We start from the raw sequence: 21,488 nt of genomic DNA on the forward strand, positions 1-21,488 counted from the left end.
GCCCCGCTTTTATAATCTAACAACAACATCTCTGAAGAGGCAGCCATACGAAGGGCTCACAGCTCCACGCACAGAGTCCTAGACGAGCCTTGCTCTGGAGTGGAAGGACTAGACCATTCACCTCATCCAGGCCAAAAGAACTCAAGTACCAAAAGACTACTCAAGAGAACTTCAGAGCGGTGTTTGCGTCATTTTTCTGAAGTGGCACTGAAGAAAAAAAAAAAAGCTCTGCCTCATTGTATCACTCTGAGACGGCTGTGCGGTTTCAGTGCTGTCACCATACATAGATACAACCCTGAAAAAGATGGTGTCTGACAGTGACCACAGTTACAGTACACTGTGACTTTGAAAGCTGCAACAAGTCAGTACTTTCTTTGAGTTAAAGCCATTGCCAGAGTTCCCCTCGCAGCCTCTCAAACAGCACCCAGACCGTCTTCCTCTCATGTCTGCGGTTCTCCTGAGACAGTTGTCACGTCCTATCTGGTTGCATTTACAGCCATTTACTGTCAAGGAGAGCCTGTGAGTAAGTCTGTATCCACATTAGATGCCGACTAGAGCAAGGGAGAGCCCCCAGTAGCAGCACACAAGACAATGTACACTTTGAGGACACATTTCTGGTTTACAGTTCACCCAGGAGACATTCAGCATGTCAGTTCATGCGGTGTGTTTCCCCTTAGTTCCTGGTGCAGTCAATCACCCGTTCAGCTGGTTTACACTCCCTGTCCCACTGCAGCAAATATTAATCGAAAACCGCCTTACTTAAAGGAATAGTTTGACACTTTGAGAAATGAGCTCCGTTGTCTTCATGCCGAGAGTTAGACGAGAAGAGTGATACTACTCCCAAGGCTCATGTATGGTAAACATGAAGCAACAGCCAACAGCCAGTTAGCTTAGCTTAGCATTAAGAGAAGAACAGGGGGAAACAGCTAGCCTGGCCTTGTCCAAAGTCTGGCTACAAACACCTTTAAAGCTCACTAATTAACAATTTATACATCATTTGTTTAATTAAAAAGTCTGAATGTAAAAACAACACATGGTTTTATGATGGGGTAAGTGTGGGACAATTTCTTGGACAGGAGCTTCCTTGAGGCTTGTCATCACTGTGCCATTGGTGATTCAAGTAAACTACGAAGCCTTAGAGTCTAGAGCAGCAGATTTTGTTACCTAGGTCCAGCTGTTTTTTCCTGCTTTCAATCTTTACGTCTTCTTCTTCAAATTTACTTAACACGAGCCATGGGAGTGTCAATCTTCTCATCTAACTCTCGGCAAGAAAGCAACTAAGCTCGTTTCCTCGCCAAAAAATGTAATTATCCCTTTAAAAAAGGTGCAACAGAAGCAAGGCACCGGCACTATAGAAATTCAGCCAAGATGATTTTCTTTATATAAAAACAGTTTATTGATTTATCAACAACTGTCAACTGTACAATCCTTAGGGATGATGACACGTGTATGCTACACAGTCTGTGTGTTTATGCAGAGACCATTCTTGTCTATGAGAAGATTGTAGTCGAACATTATGAAATACTGAAGAAAGCAAACAGAGCATACCCAAAATGTCAAATGTGGTTATGGCTTTGCCTGCCACCTTCATGAGTAACCATGTAAGTCCTGCACATCAGTCACAGAGAGAGTCAAACGAGAGAGGCAATAATTAACTCTTAGACTGATGACTAAACTTTGCTGAGTGGATAAATTAAGATTCATACACTAGTCGAGTCAACAGACTGAACTCAAGTCACAGCTGCTTCTTGTTATCCATTGAATGTCACTGAAAGCAGCCAGTGTTCAGTGATGGGTCTCCTTTATAAAGTTGAATTTCTGCTGACCAGGGCCAAAGGGTAGATGTAACTGGAAACCATGAGTTTCTCCTCTTCCAGTGGGAAAAAAAGGGCCTTTGCAGAATCCGTCACTGCTAGAAATCCATGGGACAAACGTCTGTATTACAGCAAATAGCGGAGAAAAATGCCGTTGTCAGGGAGAAAAAAAAAATCCAAATTAGATTTCCAAAAAGGTCATTCTGGACAAAGAACATGAAAAAAAGCAGAGGAGGGAAAAAAAACTGAAATAGAGTATCCTCTTACAAAGTCCTAATCTAATTTCCATCCCTAGAGGGGACAGAAAATCACGGAGAGCACAAGAAAGAACCATCACTAGCGTAACTGGACACCAAAATATAAATCTATAAAAGGCCTTTTATTACTCCATTATGTACACTTTTCACAGGACCTCCAAGGAGAAGCTCCAGAGCGAAGCGCCGCTTCTAGTTGTGTCATGGAACTTTATCTCCACATTAAAAAGGACGAATAAAAAAAAAGAAATATCCAACAAACAATAAAACAGCAAGACAATATTTTCTTCTGAGTGCCTTGGGGAACTGCACTTGCTGTACAAGTGTTAGTTGTATGAGAGAGGAAGGGCAGAGCCGGAGGTCACAGCGTCCACGGCCACAACAGCACCAACGTCCACTTCAGTCTGGCACTGCCAAACTTCCTGCCCATCCACTCCGGGGCTGCAGGCAACATCCATGCGGTCTGTTTGAGGGAAGGTAGATGGAGGAAGAGTCTACTGTTCCTGAGCATGAGCATGCTCCGAGCCAAAGCAGTCTGTTCTAGTAGATCACTTCATATACAGTGGCCTTCTTGTCACCAGAGCCTGTCACAATATACTTGTCGTCTGTCGAGATGTCACAGCTCAGGACAGATGAGGATTCCTTGGACTGGAGAAGATAAAGGACATGTTAGTCTCGGAGACAGTTGACATTCTCGTCTACATTTGAAGTTAAGTGGAGAAGATTAGCTGACTACGGGGCAAGATTAGATTGCAATGACATCAAGTTCTGGCCTGATGCCCCTCAAAAAAGACTTCTTTGTCAGGTCAATAATTCAGGTTCAGTTTTCACTGATAGGAGTGTCCTGTCAGACAGCGGTCGCTTTGCCCTTCCTCTAAGAGACAACTGTGTATACGTTTGGACTGGCTGCAGACAGAGTGTATTGATTTGCATACCTGGAATATGCTGGCGCCATAAGGAGTCCTCCAAGCATTCAACAGATTATCCTTCCCAGTGCTTACGAACCATTTACCTGCAAAGGAAACAACAGTGCAATCAGGCCCCCTTGGACTAAGAAGTGGTGTAAAAAAATCTGCAAATGAAGAATTATTAGGTAACCTTCAAAACACAATAGGCATTCAGACTGTACAAAGGGCATTGTAGTTTTAGCACTACATAAAGTAGGACAGGCTAAGGCCCTTTTGCAGGTAAGTACAGTCAGCATTATCTCTCCCTCATTTTGTGTGTGTGTGTTCATACCACAGTAGGCGAACTTGAGGGAGAGGACACAGCTCTCGTGCAGGTGGAGCTGATACTTGTCAGGCTTTGAGTGGTGGAGCACCTCCACGTTGCTGCTCTCCATGCCCACAGCAAGCCACTCTCCAGTTGGACAGTAGCCCAAGGAGAAGATCTGGAAATTGGACGGAACAGTAATTACTGACAGTTCTGGGGCTGAAAGGAAACAGCCCTCCGCAGTAAGTCTGTGGATGTGGATGTTATCCATCTCTTCTATGTTCCAAGGTTGTACCTGTGAAGTGAAGTCATGCTGCTGCAGCTGCCGACCCTCCCTCAGATCCCAGGAGCGCACAGTGTTGTCAAGGCCGCCTGTCCAAAGCTTAGTGCCATCATGGGATATGTCAATACAGCTAGCACCATCCGTGTGACCCTGAAACTGCCTGCAATCAAAGTCAGAAAGCGTACAAACAATTATTGACAGCCTTTTTTAAAATTGCTCACATAACAGTACTCATGTTATGGGGCCAAAGCCCGCATAGTGTTAATAAGTGTTTTCTTCCCACCTAACGAGAGTCTGGTTGTGCAGGTCCCAAACGGCAATGTTTCCATCACTGCAGCAGGAAAAGCAGACTTTGGCGTCGGGGCTGATGGCCAAGGCGTAGCATGCCGGGGCTGAGGAGGTGAGCTCTGCCTTGATGCGGGGTGTCGGAGAGGCCAGATCCCAGATGGTCAATGTGCTGGCCTCGCCTCCAACAATCAATGTCCGGCCATCAGGCAGCAGCTTACAGGAGCGGATGTAGTTATCCCTGTTCTGTTGCACAGAGGACAAAGCGAATCAATACATGTTCAGTTCAGTGGAGCTAGAGAGAGAGAGATTTAGGAACAAGTCGGTGGGAAAGAGGATGAAAATCCTTCCGTCATAATAAACCAACCTCAGGGTGTTCTCAAACATACTCTGCCTGCTATATTTTGCGTTTTTTTGGCTTGTTACATTTACACATTTATTTTGTGATGTTCATATTTCATACATAATTTATACAAAAATGTTGTGCGATTTAAAAAAAAAAGGAAAAAATCTTTTTTGGTTGTTGCTGAAAGTCCTTTCCTTTATTTTACATAAACATTGAGTGAAAGCATCAGCTGCCTTTGTGTACCAATGTATTTGCAGTAAACTGTCCGTGGGATGTGTGCCCGTTGTGACCCTCAGGTATAACAAAGAATTATTATCATTTATTATCATTGTGAATGGAATGAGGTTGTGTACAGTTCAGTATCTTTCAAAACAACTACACAAGCAGAACTAGGTGTAAAAAAAAGTTGTTGAGCATAACGTGAATCAGCAGCCGTGCTCACCAGACAGTCCAGTTGGGACACGGGACTCTTGCTGCCAGGTTGGCTGATGTCCCAGATTTTGACACAGCCTTTGCCACCAGTGTAGACATGACGTGTGGGGTTGCTAATGGTAACAGCGCACACCACCTCGCCATGGCTCAGCGTGTTGATCTGACGGGCGTGGCGTGGAATACCCGGGCCGATCAGTGCGTCAGGCGGGAAGGGCACGGGCTGCATCTGACCGTCTGCACTGACGTGGAAGGAGTAAGCCCTGATGGAAGAGACGCGCGTTAGTGTTTGATATCACTGCCGTTTCTAAAATCACATTTGGTGAGAGACTTACGGTTTGCCACCCGAAATTGATGTGAGGCTGGTTGGAAGGCCTGGAGCTCGCATGTGGGTGTGAGGATCAAACCCCTGAAAAATGACAAGGTGGAAACCTTTGATTAACATATGTTACTGACCAGTGATCACAGTCAAATCCACATGGTGTTTTTCTAAAAGGGATAGTTAGACATTTTGGGAAATATACTTAACTCTGGGCAAGAAAGCAAATAAGATTGGTACCACTCTCATATTTGTCAGTTAAATATGAAGCTACAGCCAGCAGCCTGTTAGCGTAGCTTAGCATAAAGAATCGAAACAGGGAAACAGCTAGCTCTGTCCAAAAGTAAAAAAAAAAAAAAAATCCTTGTGTGCATGCATGAGATAAACAAAACAGGGGCCTACTCATACATAAACAGCTTCTTATTGCTACTAAAAGGTCTAAAACTCCACAGGGAACCTTTTACAGACAGATACAGAAAGGTATTGATCTTTTCATCCAACTCTGGGCAAGAGACAGAGGGTCAAACTACTATTTTAAACATGTGCAATGCTTTAAGGTCATCCCAAATACCGCAACATAAAAAGGGCAGGAAAGAGTGTTACCATGGGGGAGCGTCCATAGGCTGCCGCTGCTGCAGCGCTCATCTGAGGGGAGATGTGCAGACCAGCGTACACACCAGGACTGGTTAGGCCTCCATTCATTTCATGATGGCCCATCATGGCAAAGGGGGTAGGGTAGGAGCCAGCGATGGACAGAGGGGTACGTAAAGCTGGTGCTGCTACAGACAAAGACAAAAGGAGGATATTGGTAACATAACACATTGGGGAGGATGGAAATAAAATAATCTCAGTTGCTTGCGAGGAAAGAGAGCGGTACCAACCTAGAGCCTCCATGCCTGGTGGTTTGCCCAAGATGGGTCTGAGCCCAGGGGTGGAGCTGGTGCCAGGGGTGGGGGCATCGTTGCGAGGGGTGGGAGTGTTGGACTTGAGGCCAGGCGTGGAGGATTTGTCATTCTGTCGAGGGAACGAGAGAGCAAGCACATTCACAACCCCAGAAGCCAAGCACTGTGCAGATGACAATTTGAGAGCAAACTGAACTTAATCCAATCTAATTCTGACAACCCTCATAGTCCTGCAGAGCCATAAACTGCTATTTATTCTAAAACCTATTATGGTCACAATGGAGATGGGGCCGTTTTTATCCCCTTACTGCTTTGGCTTTAATCTTTTAGTGAGGCAGAGGGGAAAAAATCCTGGAGGAGTTAAATACATTGAGCTATTAACAGAGAAGACCTGACTGATCCTGATGCGGGACAATATTATCCCTGACGTTTAGTCATGCACTTAAAGCACCGACAGCCATTCTTAATCCACTGCAGAAAACGTCCTAGATTTATTTGAACATATCCCTTTGCTCTCTCTGCAATTCTCATTTAAACCCTTTCTGTCCTAGTTTGTTCGTAACTCTTGGTGTCTTACATGACTGAGCTCCTTGGCCTTGGATGATGGGGTGCTCCCAGAAGATGCCACTGATGCAGGGCTGTTGGGTGTGTCCTTTTTTGGAGGGCGGGGCTTATCAATGCCATTTTCAGGAGGTGAGTGGGCGGGGCTTGCTCGCGGAGTGGCAGGGTCCTGGAGAAACACAGAAATAGATTTACATTTATGAGACAGCTTTATCTCGGTACATGTCAATATGCACATTTACAATTGCATGCTGCTCTGCTCACCTCATTAGACACATCTACCACCAGGTCATCACTTTTCTCTCCGTCACTGTCCTGTAAAGATAATTGACAAATTAGTCACCTGGGAAAATATTTGTTTTTCAGTGAAATATGTCTCGGACTACAGGAGAGAGGACAGAGTAGTTCACCATTTTGGGAAATATGCTTATTCGCCTTCTTGCTAAGCGTTGGATGAGCCCGTCACAATAACTTCCTGGTGTCAGGAATTAACCTTTTTCACTTTCGTTTTTTACACAAATGAGATATAAGGTGTTCAATTTTGAACTGAAAGTACAGGTTTGTTTTTTTAACCTTCAGACACAGTCAGGTAGCTGTTGCTCCCATTCGCCAGTCTTTATGCTAAGCTAAGCAACTCTTGGTTGTAGCTTCATATTCAACGGAAAGGCATGGTGGTGTATCAACCTTCCCAACTTGATCTTGGCAAGAAAGCGGATTTCCCAAAAGGTCAACAATTCCTTTAATGACTTACATATCTGCTCAAACTGTCCTTCTCCTCCACTTTGCGTTTCTTAGAGTCCAAACTGTAATCAGAGGAGCTGCGGTGCTTCTCACTGGCTGTGCGTAAGCTTTCGGAGGGGGATACGGAGTTATTCTGCAAAGAGAAAACCAAAAATACTTTATTACCATTTCATCTTTGTAAAAGAGAGCAGCGAGTCATTCATCAGTTGAAAATTCACAGAGAACACACTGTGCCAACCCAAACACTAAAAATGCCCCATTCACATAACTAGGGATGCTGCAGACTCTTAAAATGCAGCTGTAGGCCAGCTCCAAGCAGTACCCTGACACCGGCCAAGTCCAATCTCACACACAAGGCCGTCCCTGGCCAAACAACAGAATGGGCCGTTATCTGAACTGAAAGGAGGAGGTCTTGTTTTCTGAGCTGGGCTCCCTCCTCCTCATAACCGGACAACAAACAGCCTCACAGGGACATGAGCAGTGTGTTGTGGCTGAACAGAGGGCCTTTTCTCCGGAGTCAGTCAGGCTAAGCGTGAGAGAGAGCGAGAGAGAGAGAAAAGCTGTATGTTGTGGCCATTGATTGCCGCAGCGCGCTTGGGCAGCATGTCAGCTCAGCCTTTGAGCTCTGATAAAGAAAGAGAATCTATATCCTGCCAGTGGGCACGGCAGCGTGGGACTGACTGGTGCTTCTTCATGGAGCCTGCCTGCCCACACAAGCTGGGACAGCTCACTCCAAACGCCAACAGAATGGGAGGAACTAGGCAGGTGTCCAGCAGCTTTCACAGGAGTTTGCCATTTGCCTGTAAACTGCCAAGTTCTCCTGATTCCCTCTGTCCCTTCTTCTGAAGACCAAAGCAACAACATGGACTAAGTCGGTGGCAGCCAGGAGAAATGAACAATGGCCGATGGACTGGCAGTCTGGGCAAAGGGCCACTGTCTGCATAATGGCTGACCTTTAAAGAGATGCTTAGCGTGACTCATTAACCAAAGTCACCACTCTGCTATCAGATGACCTGGGACAAGAGCACAGAAACAAAACAGGCCTGCTAATCGCCCCAGGAGTTCCATTTCTTCAGACATGACTGCACCCATTCAGCTGGCCCAGCCTCCAGAAACCCAATCTCACAGGCACATCACAAGCCATCAGAGATTGCAGCCATTCCAATAAAACGCTTTAGCAGGTCCACCAGACGGGGCGGATAAAAAGAAAACAAAACAGCTCTCCATTTGTGTTCATAAATATTCATCACATGCCAAGAAAGAGAGTGAGCTGGTAAACAAGGGAGACAGTAGAAGGGATCAAATAAATCCTTTAAGAAGGGGAAGTCAAAGTCTTTCTTTAATTGTGATGAAATTACAAGGCTTCTAATCTCTCCAGCATGATACCAGTCATTCCCTTCTGGATTAAACACACAGGATTTATATTCCAAGCCTCATTTCCAATTAATCATTTTATTGAAAGCAGATTACAACGGTGCATGAAATCAGCGGTAGCATGCTGTTGGCAGGAATGTGTACTTGACATTCGCAGTGTAGATGAAAGTGTGATGAATAATGAAACCCAACAAGCCCTGCAACAAAAAAAATAGTTGCGGGTTTGGACACTCACCGCGTTCTCTGTATCGCAGACATCACAATGGCGGGCAGAGGTGATGAGGAAACCAAGTGGAGCAAAGAGAAAAACACGTCAGTTAGCATATCATAATAGATGCTTCTGGCTGAACGTGTGAGAATCAGCTGCAGGGCACAAGGCCCCTCTTATCAACGTGTGTTGGAGCTGTTGAATAGCTTATGCAGTCATGGGCTGGGAATGTACCAGCTCATTACCCGGACAGAATGTGAGCAGACAGGATGTGCTCCTCACCTAAGGGCCCTGCGATTCTGCTCTCGAGAGTGAGAAGCACTAAATTGCTTTTTCCCTGTTTAACATCGATGTAATAATGTTAAAATAAATATACATTTTAATCCTTCTAAATAAACTGGCTAAGCAGCTGGTTCACAATTGGACAGCAATATGCCTGAGTTTAACGCCTCACCTCTGTGTTCGAGATCATGGTGGTTCTTCTCATCCTTCACTGGGAGGTGCGCTTGGCTGCCCAGGGCACCAAGTGCCAGCAGGCCTGATCCGGCGCCTGCCACAGGGGGGATGCCAGGCGGCTGGAGGCCTGAAGGGTGAGGTGGCATCTGGATCGGAGGCCCGTGAGCAGCATGGGAGAGGTGCTGTGCCTGGAGCTGCTGCTGCTGTAAGTAGACAGGGAGATAGACAAAACAGCGAGTGGGTCGGAGGGAGAAATCAAGCAGAAACCACACACTAAACATGAGGCTGATCAGTTAAACCCCGGATGATATTAGCGCATTCACACAGCTATTACTGTCAGGATCCGACAGCAATCCCCCTTAGTGCTATTTCCATACCAGGCCAGGGTGGCATAAGCCCTAGATCTGTGCTGAGGAGAGTAGAAGTTACTAACGATCAACTGCTCAACACGTCTAATGCACGAGTCGCAGGGCTGGAGACGCTCAATCGCACAGCGTTAGTAGTGCATGATGAGTTGAAAGAAGAAGAAAAAAATGAATCTACATAACGACAAACAGCAAAGCAAAGTTTGATTCGACCAAAGCTTAATGCAGAGGAATCATTTCACACCAGGTAGGATAGCGCATTTCATACTGCAGCACTACTATGCCATCAGTGAGTTGAGCAATCCTCTTAAGCAACATGAAGCTGTGTAGGAATCTGTCAGCCTGTGGGCTAAACAACTACCTGTTTTTTAAACACTTCAAAAACACAACCAGCGTCTATTTACTCCTTTCATATTCATGTTCCCGGATTAACAGAACATGAATCATTTGCACACCCATACTTTAAGAGACTGAGGCAACACTAAGTGCCAGAAGCTGGCAGTCTTTCCCTCTCACTCTAAGTATTTGAGTGTGTGTTTGTGTGTGTGTGTGCGCGCGTCTGGAAGGCTGCTGTGGGAGCCAGGACCAGGGGTCCCATGCTGGCACTCAGTCAACCCTCCAATATTCACCATCAATATTTGAAAGGCACAGGGAAATGGATGGGAGTTAAAAGGCACTCAGCATGGAAGTAAGCAGTTTAAAGCAAGGTTAAATAATACTTAGCTGAGACACCAATAAAAACATCAGCAATTTATTACCCGTCTACGAGCCAGCTGAATAATTCAGCTGCTGTAACAGCGCGCAACTCCTCTCTTTTACAAGACGGACTTCAATCAGTGACCATTTATGGCCATTTCAGGAATATTAGGCACTTAGTAATGACTGGGGAGTTGGTCCAACACACAACACAATCTGGTTGACTTGCCTATCACATAGTTAAAAATACATTAACTCAGTCGGAACTTGCTCTCAAATTTACTTTTGAAAACACGATATTCAGTCGTAGGTCTTACAAAGGGCACCTACTTCTAAAACATGTCCTTAAAAATCCTATCTGGAAGGTCTTTTTAATTGCTTCTATATTATCTGCCCTGAAGGTAGAGAAGACTAGATTGGAAATTGGTACGGTTTTTAAACTTGCAACCTTGTCCTTTGCTCCATAGGGCAGATGTCATTCCAATTACAAAACCTGTGTGTGTGTGTGTGTGAAAGAAGGAGAAAGAGAGAGAGACAATATTGTGTCCATGAGGGAAATTAAGGAGCCAGTTCATTGGCAGGGGAGAGCCATCCTCGCTCATTGTGTTTAATGAGGCACTGATGGGTAATATGCATGGTTGATCAGCAAGAGCCCTCATTAGAGGGCCATAAATGAAGACAATAATAAATAAAGAAAGGAGTCTGGCCTATTTCCTCTAATTTAATATTCCAAGATAAAGACCTACTCTTTGCCCTTTTTTCTCAGACTGAGCGGAGCTACAGAAAAAAAAGAAGAAAAAAAACACACACACACACACAGACACACACACACACACACACACACACACACACACACACACACACACACACACACACACACACACACACACACACACACACACACACACACACACACACACACACACACACACACACACACACACACACACACACACGCAAAATTGAGCAAATGTATTATAGTGGTCTCTAGTGTACCATCTACACCAACTATAGTGAAACGCATAGCACTTGGACAGAAAAAGTGCTATGCAGCATGCACAAGCCCTTCAAGCCCAGATGTGTGCACACACCAAGTCAATTAACAACAGCATGGCACATACAGACATGTGTGGATGCCACTGACCATGAGAGCCGGGTAGGCAGCCTGCTGCTGCTGAAAAGGAGGACAGAAAACAGTCAGCGCTACAGCTACTCTAGAAGCCCTCTCTCCATTATTATATATGGCAATGAATAGTGTTACAGACAAAATAAATATATATATTTTAATTTCCTTTTAAAACAAAGTCATTGTGTGGGTTTATCCAGGTGGCCAGTCGGAGAAAGGTGGCCTTATCTGAACAACTTCATGGCTGACTTCAATATTTTGGTGTGTTTTCTAATCAAATAGGAGCCGCCACAAGTCAGGTTCATCTCAACGCAAGCAGCTGCCCTAGTTGCATCCTATTAATGGCCCTGAGTCCCATCAATAAAGTATGCAGCTGGCTCCTGGATGCTGCCTGTCTGCCTGGCACGCTCTTTCCCCCCACCTTGCTTTACAATATGCATGAGGATTTTGGCATGCCTACAGAGCTTCTCCTCAATGAATAACTAATGGAAGATATTCGTAAAACATACAGTAGCTACATTTCCACCTCCTCTGACATGAGCAAACGCCGTGACTTGTGTGAACACCCAACTGTTTCATAAAACAGGCCGGATGCCAAATAGGACCATATATTAAAACAATGAATGGGCTCGTCCAATATTTTATCAAATGGAGACTTTTAAAAGAAACCAATTTTAAATCATAACCAAAGACCAACAGAGAGCCACAAAAGCACAGAAATATTCCAGCATTATTTTGTTCCTAATGGGAAATTCAAATACACAGGAAGGAGCCACAAATCAAATTAGCGTTTCTTAGGAACAACTGCAGCGTGCAGCTGCTCTATTACAGTTTCCCGAAAACAAAAGCATCGGCTTCAGTCCAACTGATAAAAACAAGCAGCACTCCTTCACCTCAAGACACCTCGTCAGACAAATCCTACGGAGCAATTATCCGGGAACAAAAGGTCACCAAGGGGGCATTAATTGAATTCCAATGTGCGCTTCCAGTCATCAAGTCAGCCTTTTGGGCCAGCCTCTTATGCTAAAGACTCTGCTAGATTCAACTGTAGTAATAAGAACACAGATAGCCTGAGCTTTGTATCGAGGGTGACGCCAATCACTTCTGTTTTAGGAGGGCCGGGTGAGTACAGCTGATCAATGAGGAGCAGATGGTGTTTTGAAGCAGTGATGAACACCATACATTACAGCGCAGTGCTGCGGTGTGCAAACAGAGCTGCTGTGATGGCTGACTGCTGTCTGCACTGCCTCAGCTAGCTCGCAGCGCTGGCTGTGTTCTGCTCACCCTCAGCCTTTTAATTCCCACAGCTATCCAGGTCAGCAGTGAGGGATGAGGCTCCTCGTTAAAACCTTAGCCAATTAAAGCAATACAAGCTGCGAAGGGGATCTCAAGAGCTCTCAAGCTTGCATTTATAAACACACAACAAGGCAGTGAAGATGCCGCCGAGACCAAAGCTGGAGCAACAGACCAGCTCCTGAGAGCTACGCTTGTTGTATATAGTTTGAATATGTTGGTGAAGAATATAAAACTAAATAGAAAATATTATTATTGATTCAGCGCTGTAACTTTAGCGGGTGGTGTATCACACAGTTCAGTCTACTCTGTGCATGAAGAAGACATTGACATGGAAAAGTATTTATAGCTAGATATCATCATATGTGCATGTCAAAAAAAGGAATAAAAAGGGGGTACACACGGTGAGAGGCAGATTGGGAAGTCCACGTACCCCGATGATAGCATTCAGCTCAGTCATAGTCACCTGCTTAGCCCGCTCCACTGCCTGAGCAACCTGCTGCTGGTGCTGTGGGAAGACATTTACAAAAGATGATTGGGGCATGCCAACATCTATCACACGCCCACACTCACTTATCTGTGAATTTCACACTTAATTTTCATAGTGCTGCTGCAATTTTAAAAGCGAGGGCAAACGCCACACACAATTACTCAAAATTGCTTAACCTGATTTTTTGTTTTTTTGAAGCAGTATCTTTAGAAACCAGGCAACAATAAGCGACTTTACTTTAGTACTAAACTGTAAACTGTTGGAGCGCAACATTCAGAACTCACCTCTTGTGACAGGAAAGGCATAATTTGAGCTAAAATTGCGTTGAGCCGCTTGGCAATCTCCGTCTGAAAAACAAAAGAGGAGCAAAATGACGGTTAAGTATGGAACAGACAGTGACTTCACATAACCCCGCCTTTAATGTTTACACCGATTAAGTCAATTACTGCGGCAATCAGAACTGCTTGACTCAACATCCTCTAAACAGCGTGATATTGACATTTGAAATATTTAAAACATTAGGAGAGCCCAAGGGGATGGAGCACAGCTGTGCTGAGAGTGCACTCCATGCTAAACGGATATGAGCAGGCAGAGTGCTGCTGTGTTGAGAGGATCCTCACTCGCTCTGCCCTCATCCGCAACTCTGCCGTCCTGCAGTTAACCTCAGCGTTGAACCACACAACCACACCCCAGGAAGTGAGGCCCACAAACCAGATTGTTTACCTACATGTGACACCGTCGGCAATTTACATTAAAAGGGTTACAACTGTAGTTAGAGTAAAGATTACAAACCATAATGACCTGGAGGGTAACGCGCCTCAAATCTATGATCGATACCATTAGAAGACAACTACCAGCCTGTAAAGAACAAGTGCAGTGAGCTAGAGCTCTCTGCCTTTCCAGGACTGAAGCCTTGGCCATTTCTCACTGCAATCAGCTGCCCAGTCCAGCACCCTCCCAACCTCCCATCTATCCACAGAGCCCTGCCTCCATTCTTCTGCTTGTCTACCAACTGCCATGGCAACGGCTGCAGCCCTATCTTGCTGGGATCATTATGCAAATGGCACCTCTGCTTGACCGTAACAGGCTTTAAAATCATATTATGTGCTTGGAGGCAGGTCATTAAATTGAATTTTCAGCCTGTCGATCACGTGAACGTAGCAAATGAATGGTGGATAAAAAGAGCAATGGGAGGAGGTGTTCGGAGTGGGTGTGATACACCCCCCCCTCCCCTGTAAAAGAAAATACTGCACAGCCGGCTTGTTCTGCCTCCTCCTCCTCCTCCTTCTTCCAGGGATGGGAGATGAGACTCTCAGGTTCAAGCTCTGCGCTGGGAGCAGAAAAATAACAGTGCCAAAGCTACATCATCTATGGAATTTATGAGCTGCAGTTCAACCCAAGGCCACTGCGGAACACAAACACGTCGCAGGGATTTTCTCCGATTTTTCATTTGGAGCAGCACACACAATGTACTTTGCAGACCGCCAGCTTATTTATTACACATGGCAGAAATGCCAGGCAGTTTTGGCAGCCAGACGTATTACCTCTGAGCAGAGCCAGAGAGATTGGAGAGTAATGTCCAACAGAACGAGACCTGCTGACCCAAGCTGCAACATGGATAGCCACTTAGCCGGGCAAGCCAGCAGGACAAACAAGCTGAAGATGAAATATCAGATGAGACAAAGTAAAGCCTGGGATCAGAGGCAATAATGTGAAACAAATATATGGCAGCATGTGTTACAGAAAGTACAACAGTCTATAAGACAACACTGATTGTATCTTGGTTACTGTCTGCAGACAGGAAAGACACTGAACTCCTCTGACACAACAAACGTGACCTACAACCAATAAAGCAATGGGCGGGTTAGATAAAGGTTTTATCAGCATTAGTATTAATGCAATGTCGTAAGTGCTCTAGCAAAGGCTCAAGAACGCCCTCAGAAATAGTTGAAAAGCTACAGAGCCTGTATAATCCATGTTTGTTGAGATAAGCCATGTCAATAGCAGTCGAACATTTGACAGGATTTGTGAAAAGGCCTTGAGCGCACAGTCCATTCCTCTGTAGCTTAGTGTCATGGTGACAGCTGGCTGGGAGAGGTCAGGAGGTGGCTGATCCACTGTGCCCTAAACAACTGGCAGCCTCCACACTCTCACAGCACAACATGCAAATACATGGAAAAGGCATCAACTCAGCTCACCACTGCTGCCAGAATAGATACAGTGCAGTGCTGGGTGGACCTTTTTTTGTTTTTTTTTTGTTCTGCCGGCAGATAAAAACAGGGCTGTTGTCACTTTAAGTAGATGACAGCTTGGCCCTTGAGAGGCCAGCTTTGCGCTGCTGCTACACAATTACAGGTACTCGGACCTGTGTAGCACCACTTTAAGTGCACTCTCAGGCTGGCTTGTCAATGGTGTGCAGAAAGGTATTCGCCTGTTGCTATCAGCAGTGGGAAAATGGATTTGAGACACTGATGAGTATCAAATACAGAGGGAAAACTATTGTTGGCTCTGGTCACATGATCCATCTATAAACAATACTTGACTAGTCAGATTTAGAGGGCCTCCAGTTTGTCCAAGATGAAAGCACGTCTCCTGATTTCTTTCTAGCAGGAAGAGAATTAGACTAGCACTCCACTATTAGATCAGAAAATGACACGTTTCCTCTGAATTGAGATGCTACACAAAGCCTCAGAGCCTTTGTTAATGTGAAGCAAGTCCAGAATGATTTCTAATTGGCATTTGAAGTTATTTGTATTGATTAAGTAATCGAGTAAGGCCAACAGCCGGCCTGAATGGATGCATGAGATTACTATGATTAACCTTGTCAGCTGCAGCAGTCAGCCAGGTCTTGGCTAAAGGCCGGCTGTGATCTTAAAACAATAAACGTAATCTAAGAATCATAACCTTCTTCATCAAGCCTTATCTTAAAACATTATAACTTTCTGTTTATAGAAATGTACTTGACACCCAACAGTTCACACCCTGGAATTATTCAAGTCAAGTCCCACATGACAGATTGGGGATTTGGGAGCATTTACGGCTTGGAGAGCCACGGTTTCTCCCACCACTTTTCACTGCACGCCTCTTTTGTCTGAACACTGCAGACAGTCCGCTGGCTGACCAAGTTTGTTTTGGCCCAGAGTTTGGCAGATAGTTTGCTACTTAGCAAATGATTCCTGCAGCCATGTGTCTCGTGTCTGCATTACGATTACAGGTAACAGCCAGATCTGATTGAGCCGCACCAACACCTAAAACCCAAACCCCCAAGCAGCTCTTGGAAACAAGCGCCAGATGATGGTAATTACTGGCTGACAACACGCAGCAGAAATTAGCCGTTTTGCATCTACATACTGTCATGGCTGATAGAGAGGGATCAGATAACACCGCCACATCAGTCCATCTGAGCTTTGTCGGCGTGTGTGTGTGTGTTCTGAAATCTGAATTATGTCCCTGCACGGTAATGAAAAAGGCACAGTTAGAGGAATGGATTTCCTCACTATGGAATAAATCTCCTGGCAGGAAGAAAAAAAAAAATGCCTATGTGCATCCAATAATCCATCCCAACCCTGCCTGTAAACCACTCCCCATCTTCTCCTCCTGCCCTGGCTGAGCTGGAAACTGGGGGAGCTGCATGGGCCCACACTGTTTGCTCACAAACACGCCGTTCAGCAGGTTAGGGCCCTGCTGATGAATTATTCAAGCGCTTCCATCAGCTCTGTAGAGGTTCCTGATAAAAGTCAGGCGCTAAAATGGATCAGTCGATTAACCTGTTTACACAGAGCTGGGCTGTTGCCCCTCCCCCGGCTCTATTCTCCAACTCGTCTCCGGCTCCCATCCCCCTCCTTTTCCTCTGGTCGGCGATAAGTGCCTGACAGAAGCTATCAGAGCGGCCCGAGCCCTGACAGACATGTGGCAGTGTGACACACGGCTCAGACACTGATGGATCACCCTAGCACACCAATCCGCCATGTCTCCAACGCTGTCATTAACCAGGCTATAGGCTGTCGCAGGAGAGGGGACAGCCTCACTGGTTTAAGAGCAGCATACATGGGAATCTCCGGATTACTCATTCATTCAATCTTTATCTCTGCAAGCATCAGTGTGACTGATCCGGGGAGCAATACGTGATAGGATCTTTTGATAAGATAAGGGCACAATACGTGATTAAAGGACTTTTGCCCCTCTCTCGTAATTACTGTTAAAAAGAAATAGTGAGCCATCAGCTATCCTCTCTCTTAAATCATTCAGTCAAAGGCCGAGCCTGCCGAAGTCTACCTTTAATCTTATCAAAAGGCTGAGACAAATCCAGGCTTTACACCACTGGCATTTCTTTTAAAAAAAGGACCACAGCGATTGTACAAGTTTCCTATCGTTTTGCCTGGTTTGTGTGCAATACATCTTTCTGTTTACAGCCCATTACCAACGCTCAGTTCAGTTCACAGCCTACGAGTGGCTCCTCCTGGGTCCGACATCCCCTGACACTGTGGAAAAACCACTGAGCTGAAAAAGACGGGGAACATGAAGGTACCTACCTGTTTGTGCATCTCTATGTTCAGCCCGTAGGACATCTCATAATACTGAAACGAAAGAAAAGATTTCATTGTGATTAATGATGTCAAGAAAAGTCACATTTACAATCAAGTTGTGGCAACATTTAATATATGTATAAAACTACTTTAAAATTCTTAACGAAGCAACTTTTGTTTCATCATTTCAATGTGACTTAAATACTGCATGTAGCCACAAATCAATATTTGAATTGATCACAACACTAATTACATCATCAGACGGTTTTAACCATTATGATTGAAACCTGAATACAATGTAGCTTCTGCTGGCAAAGGTGATAAACGAGGATCAGACAAAAAAAGGAGTTCTTTGAGCAGCGAACAAAAGCCAATAAATCAATATACTGTTGTATATAGTGCCGGCACAGAGAAGATAGGGTTAGATGTATTGATCACCGCCTCAAACCCTCAGATCTCCAGGATGTCTATTTATTTAGCGTAACGCGATTGCGCAACACTCTTGATATTTCAAGCCAGGTCAGTCTGTCTGGCTGAAATGTAATCCGTGGAGCCCACAAGTGGCAGCCGGGGCAGAAATGGCTTTCCAGTCAGCGTCTATTTGATGAGGCCAATGCATTATTCAGTCCATTAGCTTCTTCGAAAATTACTCTCAAACAAGAGAGCCATTCTGTCTGAGATCAGAGGCCCGCAGCCGTAGAGTAACCCGACACCCAGTGCTGGCTGTGGGATACTTCCCTACATGTTTACCTAACCTCCTCCCTGTCAGGCTGACATGTTGTTTTCCTGTGAAAAGAATGTTTAACTTAAGCCTGCATGTATTGGTTTAAGTCATCCCCGGTGTGTTTACCTGGGACAACAGAGTACACTGCCACAGAAGAGCCTCCTGATCGCGTCACGTCTGAGCTAAATTCCTGCGTCATAAGCACACCCATGTTTTTCTAAAAAAGGATGGTGAAAACAAAAGCTATAATAATTTAGGTTCACACAGAAACTGCGGTCGACTTGGAGCAAAAAGAAACAGCAGCAGGTTCCACGTCCTCCATTTTGTTTGCCGCGGTGCATGTTTCCCACACACTGCTGTGGCCCTCACCATCGGCTCACACCTAATTTATGGCCATGCATATGTCTGAGCGTGGAGTCTCCTAGGAGAATAATCAGATCAGCACACACAGAGGGCAACGCTGCAGTCGACCCTTGGAGATCAGGGGCGCACAATAATGGAGCCTCAGCCCACTGCCGCCTGCCTGTCAGGAAGAGAGCCTCCGTAACAACCAGCTACAGCAAACCCCCCTGGGGCCTTTCACAGGCCTGTACCTGACATTCAACCCGCCCTAACCACCACACAGGTGATCACAATAGCCTGTCTCGCTCCACCCCAACTAGATCTCCAACAAGCCATGCAATTTGGAACCATAATTGCTCCCTATTGTAACATAATCTTACCATGACATAGTGGCGCTGCATCTCTGTCTTCTCATTGGCCAGTTTGTCATACTCCACCTTAAGACTAAAATAGAAGACAAGGTGTCAATTTCAGGCATCGCTATAACTTCAATAACTCACTCACACTTAAACACTTGACATCAGAGGTTAAAAAAAAGCAAACGGCTGTCTTTTTTCATTCAACAACCAAATATTAGCCGTAAACCTTAATTATTGAATGAAGAGTAAAGGTGTTGACGCGGTCATACTTTGGTGATGTACTCTCTGTAATCATTACCTGTGATACTGGGCTTGCAGGAACTGAAATTCATCTTTAATCCTGTCACAAGACTCGGCTACGGTGAATTTGAAGCCAGGCTGACCGGGCTGATGTGGAGCCTGAAAGAAAGGTTGTAAAAAAAAAAAATATACATACAGAATCACATCAGTCCAGTCACACAAGAAAGTTGCATTCTTCATTTTCTGCACTGTCCTGTTGAAGGGAGAAGACTAGTTCTCACATTGGACTACTTTGAAGATAATATCTCCTCTGCAGCAAGTAAGACATTACCACACCAGAGAGGTGGTCTACTTCACACCTCCAGAAGCTAATAACACAACATGAATAGGCTTTCACACTGAAAAATGAAATGAAAATCTGAAGATGAATTCAAACCACCACCTGTCCTCATATGCAGCAGAGTCATATCATATGTTAGTGTATGGCTGAGTAAATATCTCCAGGCATGCAAGCCATCTGCATCCATTTACCACTAAGTGCATGTTCTGGTGTAGCATAAATGCATTGTGATATAAGCATATAGAGTTGATGAGCTGCATTAAGGGTGGAAAACGCTTTGCACGGCAGATTTCAGAGGGAATGAGCACAGTCAGGAAACATGTCAACATCAAGTGTTGTCAGATAAATATGGAAGCTCTGTAGTATATAGAGGAAGCGCTTCTTACCGGATGTCGGCCTTGTGGATACATCTTGAAATGTATCCTTTGTTTATCTCTCCAGTGTGCAGGTCCTTTGGCAAAATGGTTGAAATGTGCTCACAGCCACACCGGTCTCAGCAGGCGGGGGTGGGTGAGGGGGGGCAGGGGAGGTCGTGAAAATCCCTGTGTTGAAAAATGACGCGGTTTAATCTTTAGACGAAAAATAACAACAACACAATACAGCGCACGTTGTTCGCTAATAAGTAGTCAGAACACCAAACTAGTTCCAGTTACAGGCAGTCAGAGTCGTGTGTCACAAAGCAGAACCACAGTCCTGCGCTTCTGTCTTCTTGGTGATCTTATTCGGTCAGTGGTCAAGCGATATACTATTAAAAAGAATATATATACACACACACACACACACACACACACATCGATTTACAATTTAAAACTGATACAAACACAACACAGACCAAAGAAAGCGCGCTCGAATTATCCGTCAGATTTAAATGCTTGCGTGAAAAATCGTTTTTTTGAGACTCTATATCTTGACTGATGTTCGTCAAACAACCAACCCCCGCTCTAGGACGTCTCCGGGCCGGCTTCCACCTACTGTTCGACTCCGCGGACAGCGATGGAAACGGTGCGCTGTTGAGCGTAAATACGCCCCAAAAAGAAACCCGAAAAAAGAAATCAACAGCTCTGCTTTAATACATACCCGTGCGTGCGTCCTTAACCGTCAGTCCGACTTTTGTTCCTGAAGAAAAAAACACCGAGTCGGCTATAATTCATGCGCTTAATCCCTGCTAATGTAAGCGTGGTGGACGCGGATCTCGACAAGCATCCTCCTCTCTCTCCGGAGCGCACCCAGCCAGACTGGGGGAGCAGTTGGGAGAAAATGTGGTGCGGTCGGGCTCGATTAAACTACTTTATTCTCCGCCGCGAAACCTCCGAGGAATGTGCGCCTTTTGTGGCTGGTTAATCCCAAAATGAAGAAGAAAAAAATATATGCTTCCAAAATCTAGTCTTCCGACTCGAAGAGGTTGGAGATTCTTTAAAAGCGTAACATGGTACTCTCCACAATCTCGCATTTCCCCCTAGTTGTCCAAGCTTACCCCGGTTGCCACACACAGGCAGCAGGGCTGAACTGCCGTGAAAGCGTCTATCTGTCCAATCGGATTACTCGGAAGGAATAAGACCACATCTGCCTATCGGAGAGCGACGGGCCCCACGTGGGGTGCAACGGTACATGACATCATCCCGCGGATCCACAAGGCATCATCCGTCCGTCCCACCGTGTACGACGACAACAGCAGTCAGTGATGTGCCGACGATGATATCCACATTTGACAGAGACAACACAAATTCCACATCCGCAATTCATTAGGGTGTTTTTTTTATTTATTTTTACGGCCCAAATAAAGTTGATGAATTTTTGGGTGAG

General features: G+C 45.2%; 1 protein-coding gene across 1 annotated transcript; it reads right to left on the minus strand.

Moving 5' to 3' along the window:
- Nucleotides 1-1,419: 1,419 nt before the first annotated feature.
- tle3a (TLE family member 3, transcriptional corepressor a) lies at nucleotides 1,420-21,133 on the minus strand. Its single transcript, XM_079163331.1, has 21 exons — nucleotides 20,763-21,133; nucleotides 20,072-20,227; nucleotides 19,404-19,504; nucleotides 19,127-19,190; nucleotides 17,687-17,731; nucleotides 13,439-13,501; nucleotides 13,068-13,172; nucleotides 11,390-11,419; nucleotides 9,183-9,387; nucleotides 7,157-7,302; nucleotides 6,670-6,720; nucleotides 6,422-6,574; nucleotides 5,824-5,956; nucleotides 5,546-5,718; nucleotides 4,959-5,032; nucleotides 4,637-4,886; nucleotides 3,847-4,094; nucleotides 3,576-3,723; nucleotides 3,308-3,458; nucleotides 3,004-3,080; nucleotides 1,420-2,716 (listed from the first exon to the last, which is right to left on the minus strand). The coding sequence occupies exons 2-21, from the start codon at nucleotides 20,093-20,095 to the stop codon at nucleotides 2,609-2,611; spliced, it is 2,349 nt and encodes a 782-aa protein (XP_079019457.1). The 5' UTR covers nucleotides 20,096-20,227; nucleotides 20,763-21,133; the 3' UTR covers nucleotides 1,420-2,608.
- Nucleotides 21,134-21,488: the final 355 nt, after the last annotated feature.

The sequence above is a fragment of the Pholis gunnellus genome (genome assembly GCF_910591455.1).
Source record: "Pholis gunnellus genome assembly, chromosome: 7".
Classification (NCBI taxonomy): Eukaryota; Metazoa; Chordata; class Actinopteri; order Perciformes; family Pholidae; genus Pholis; species Pholis gunnellus.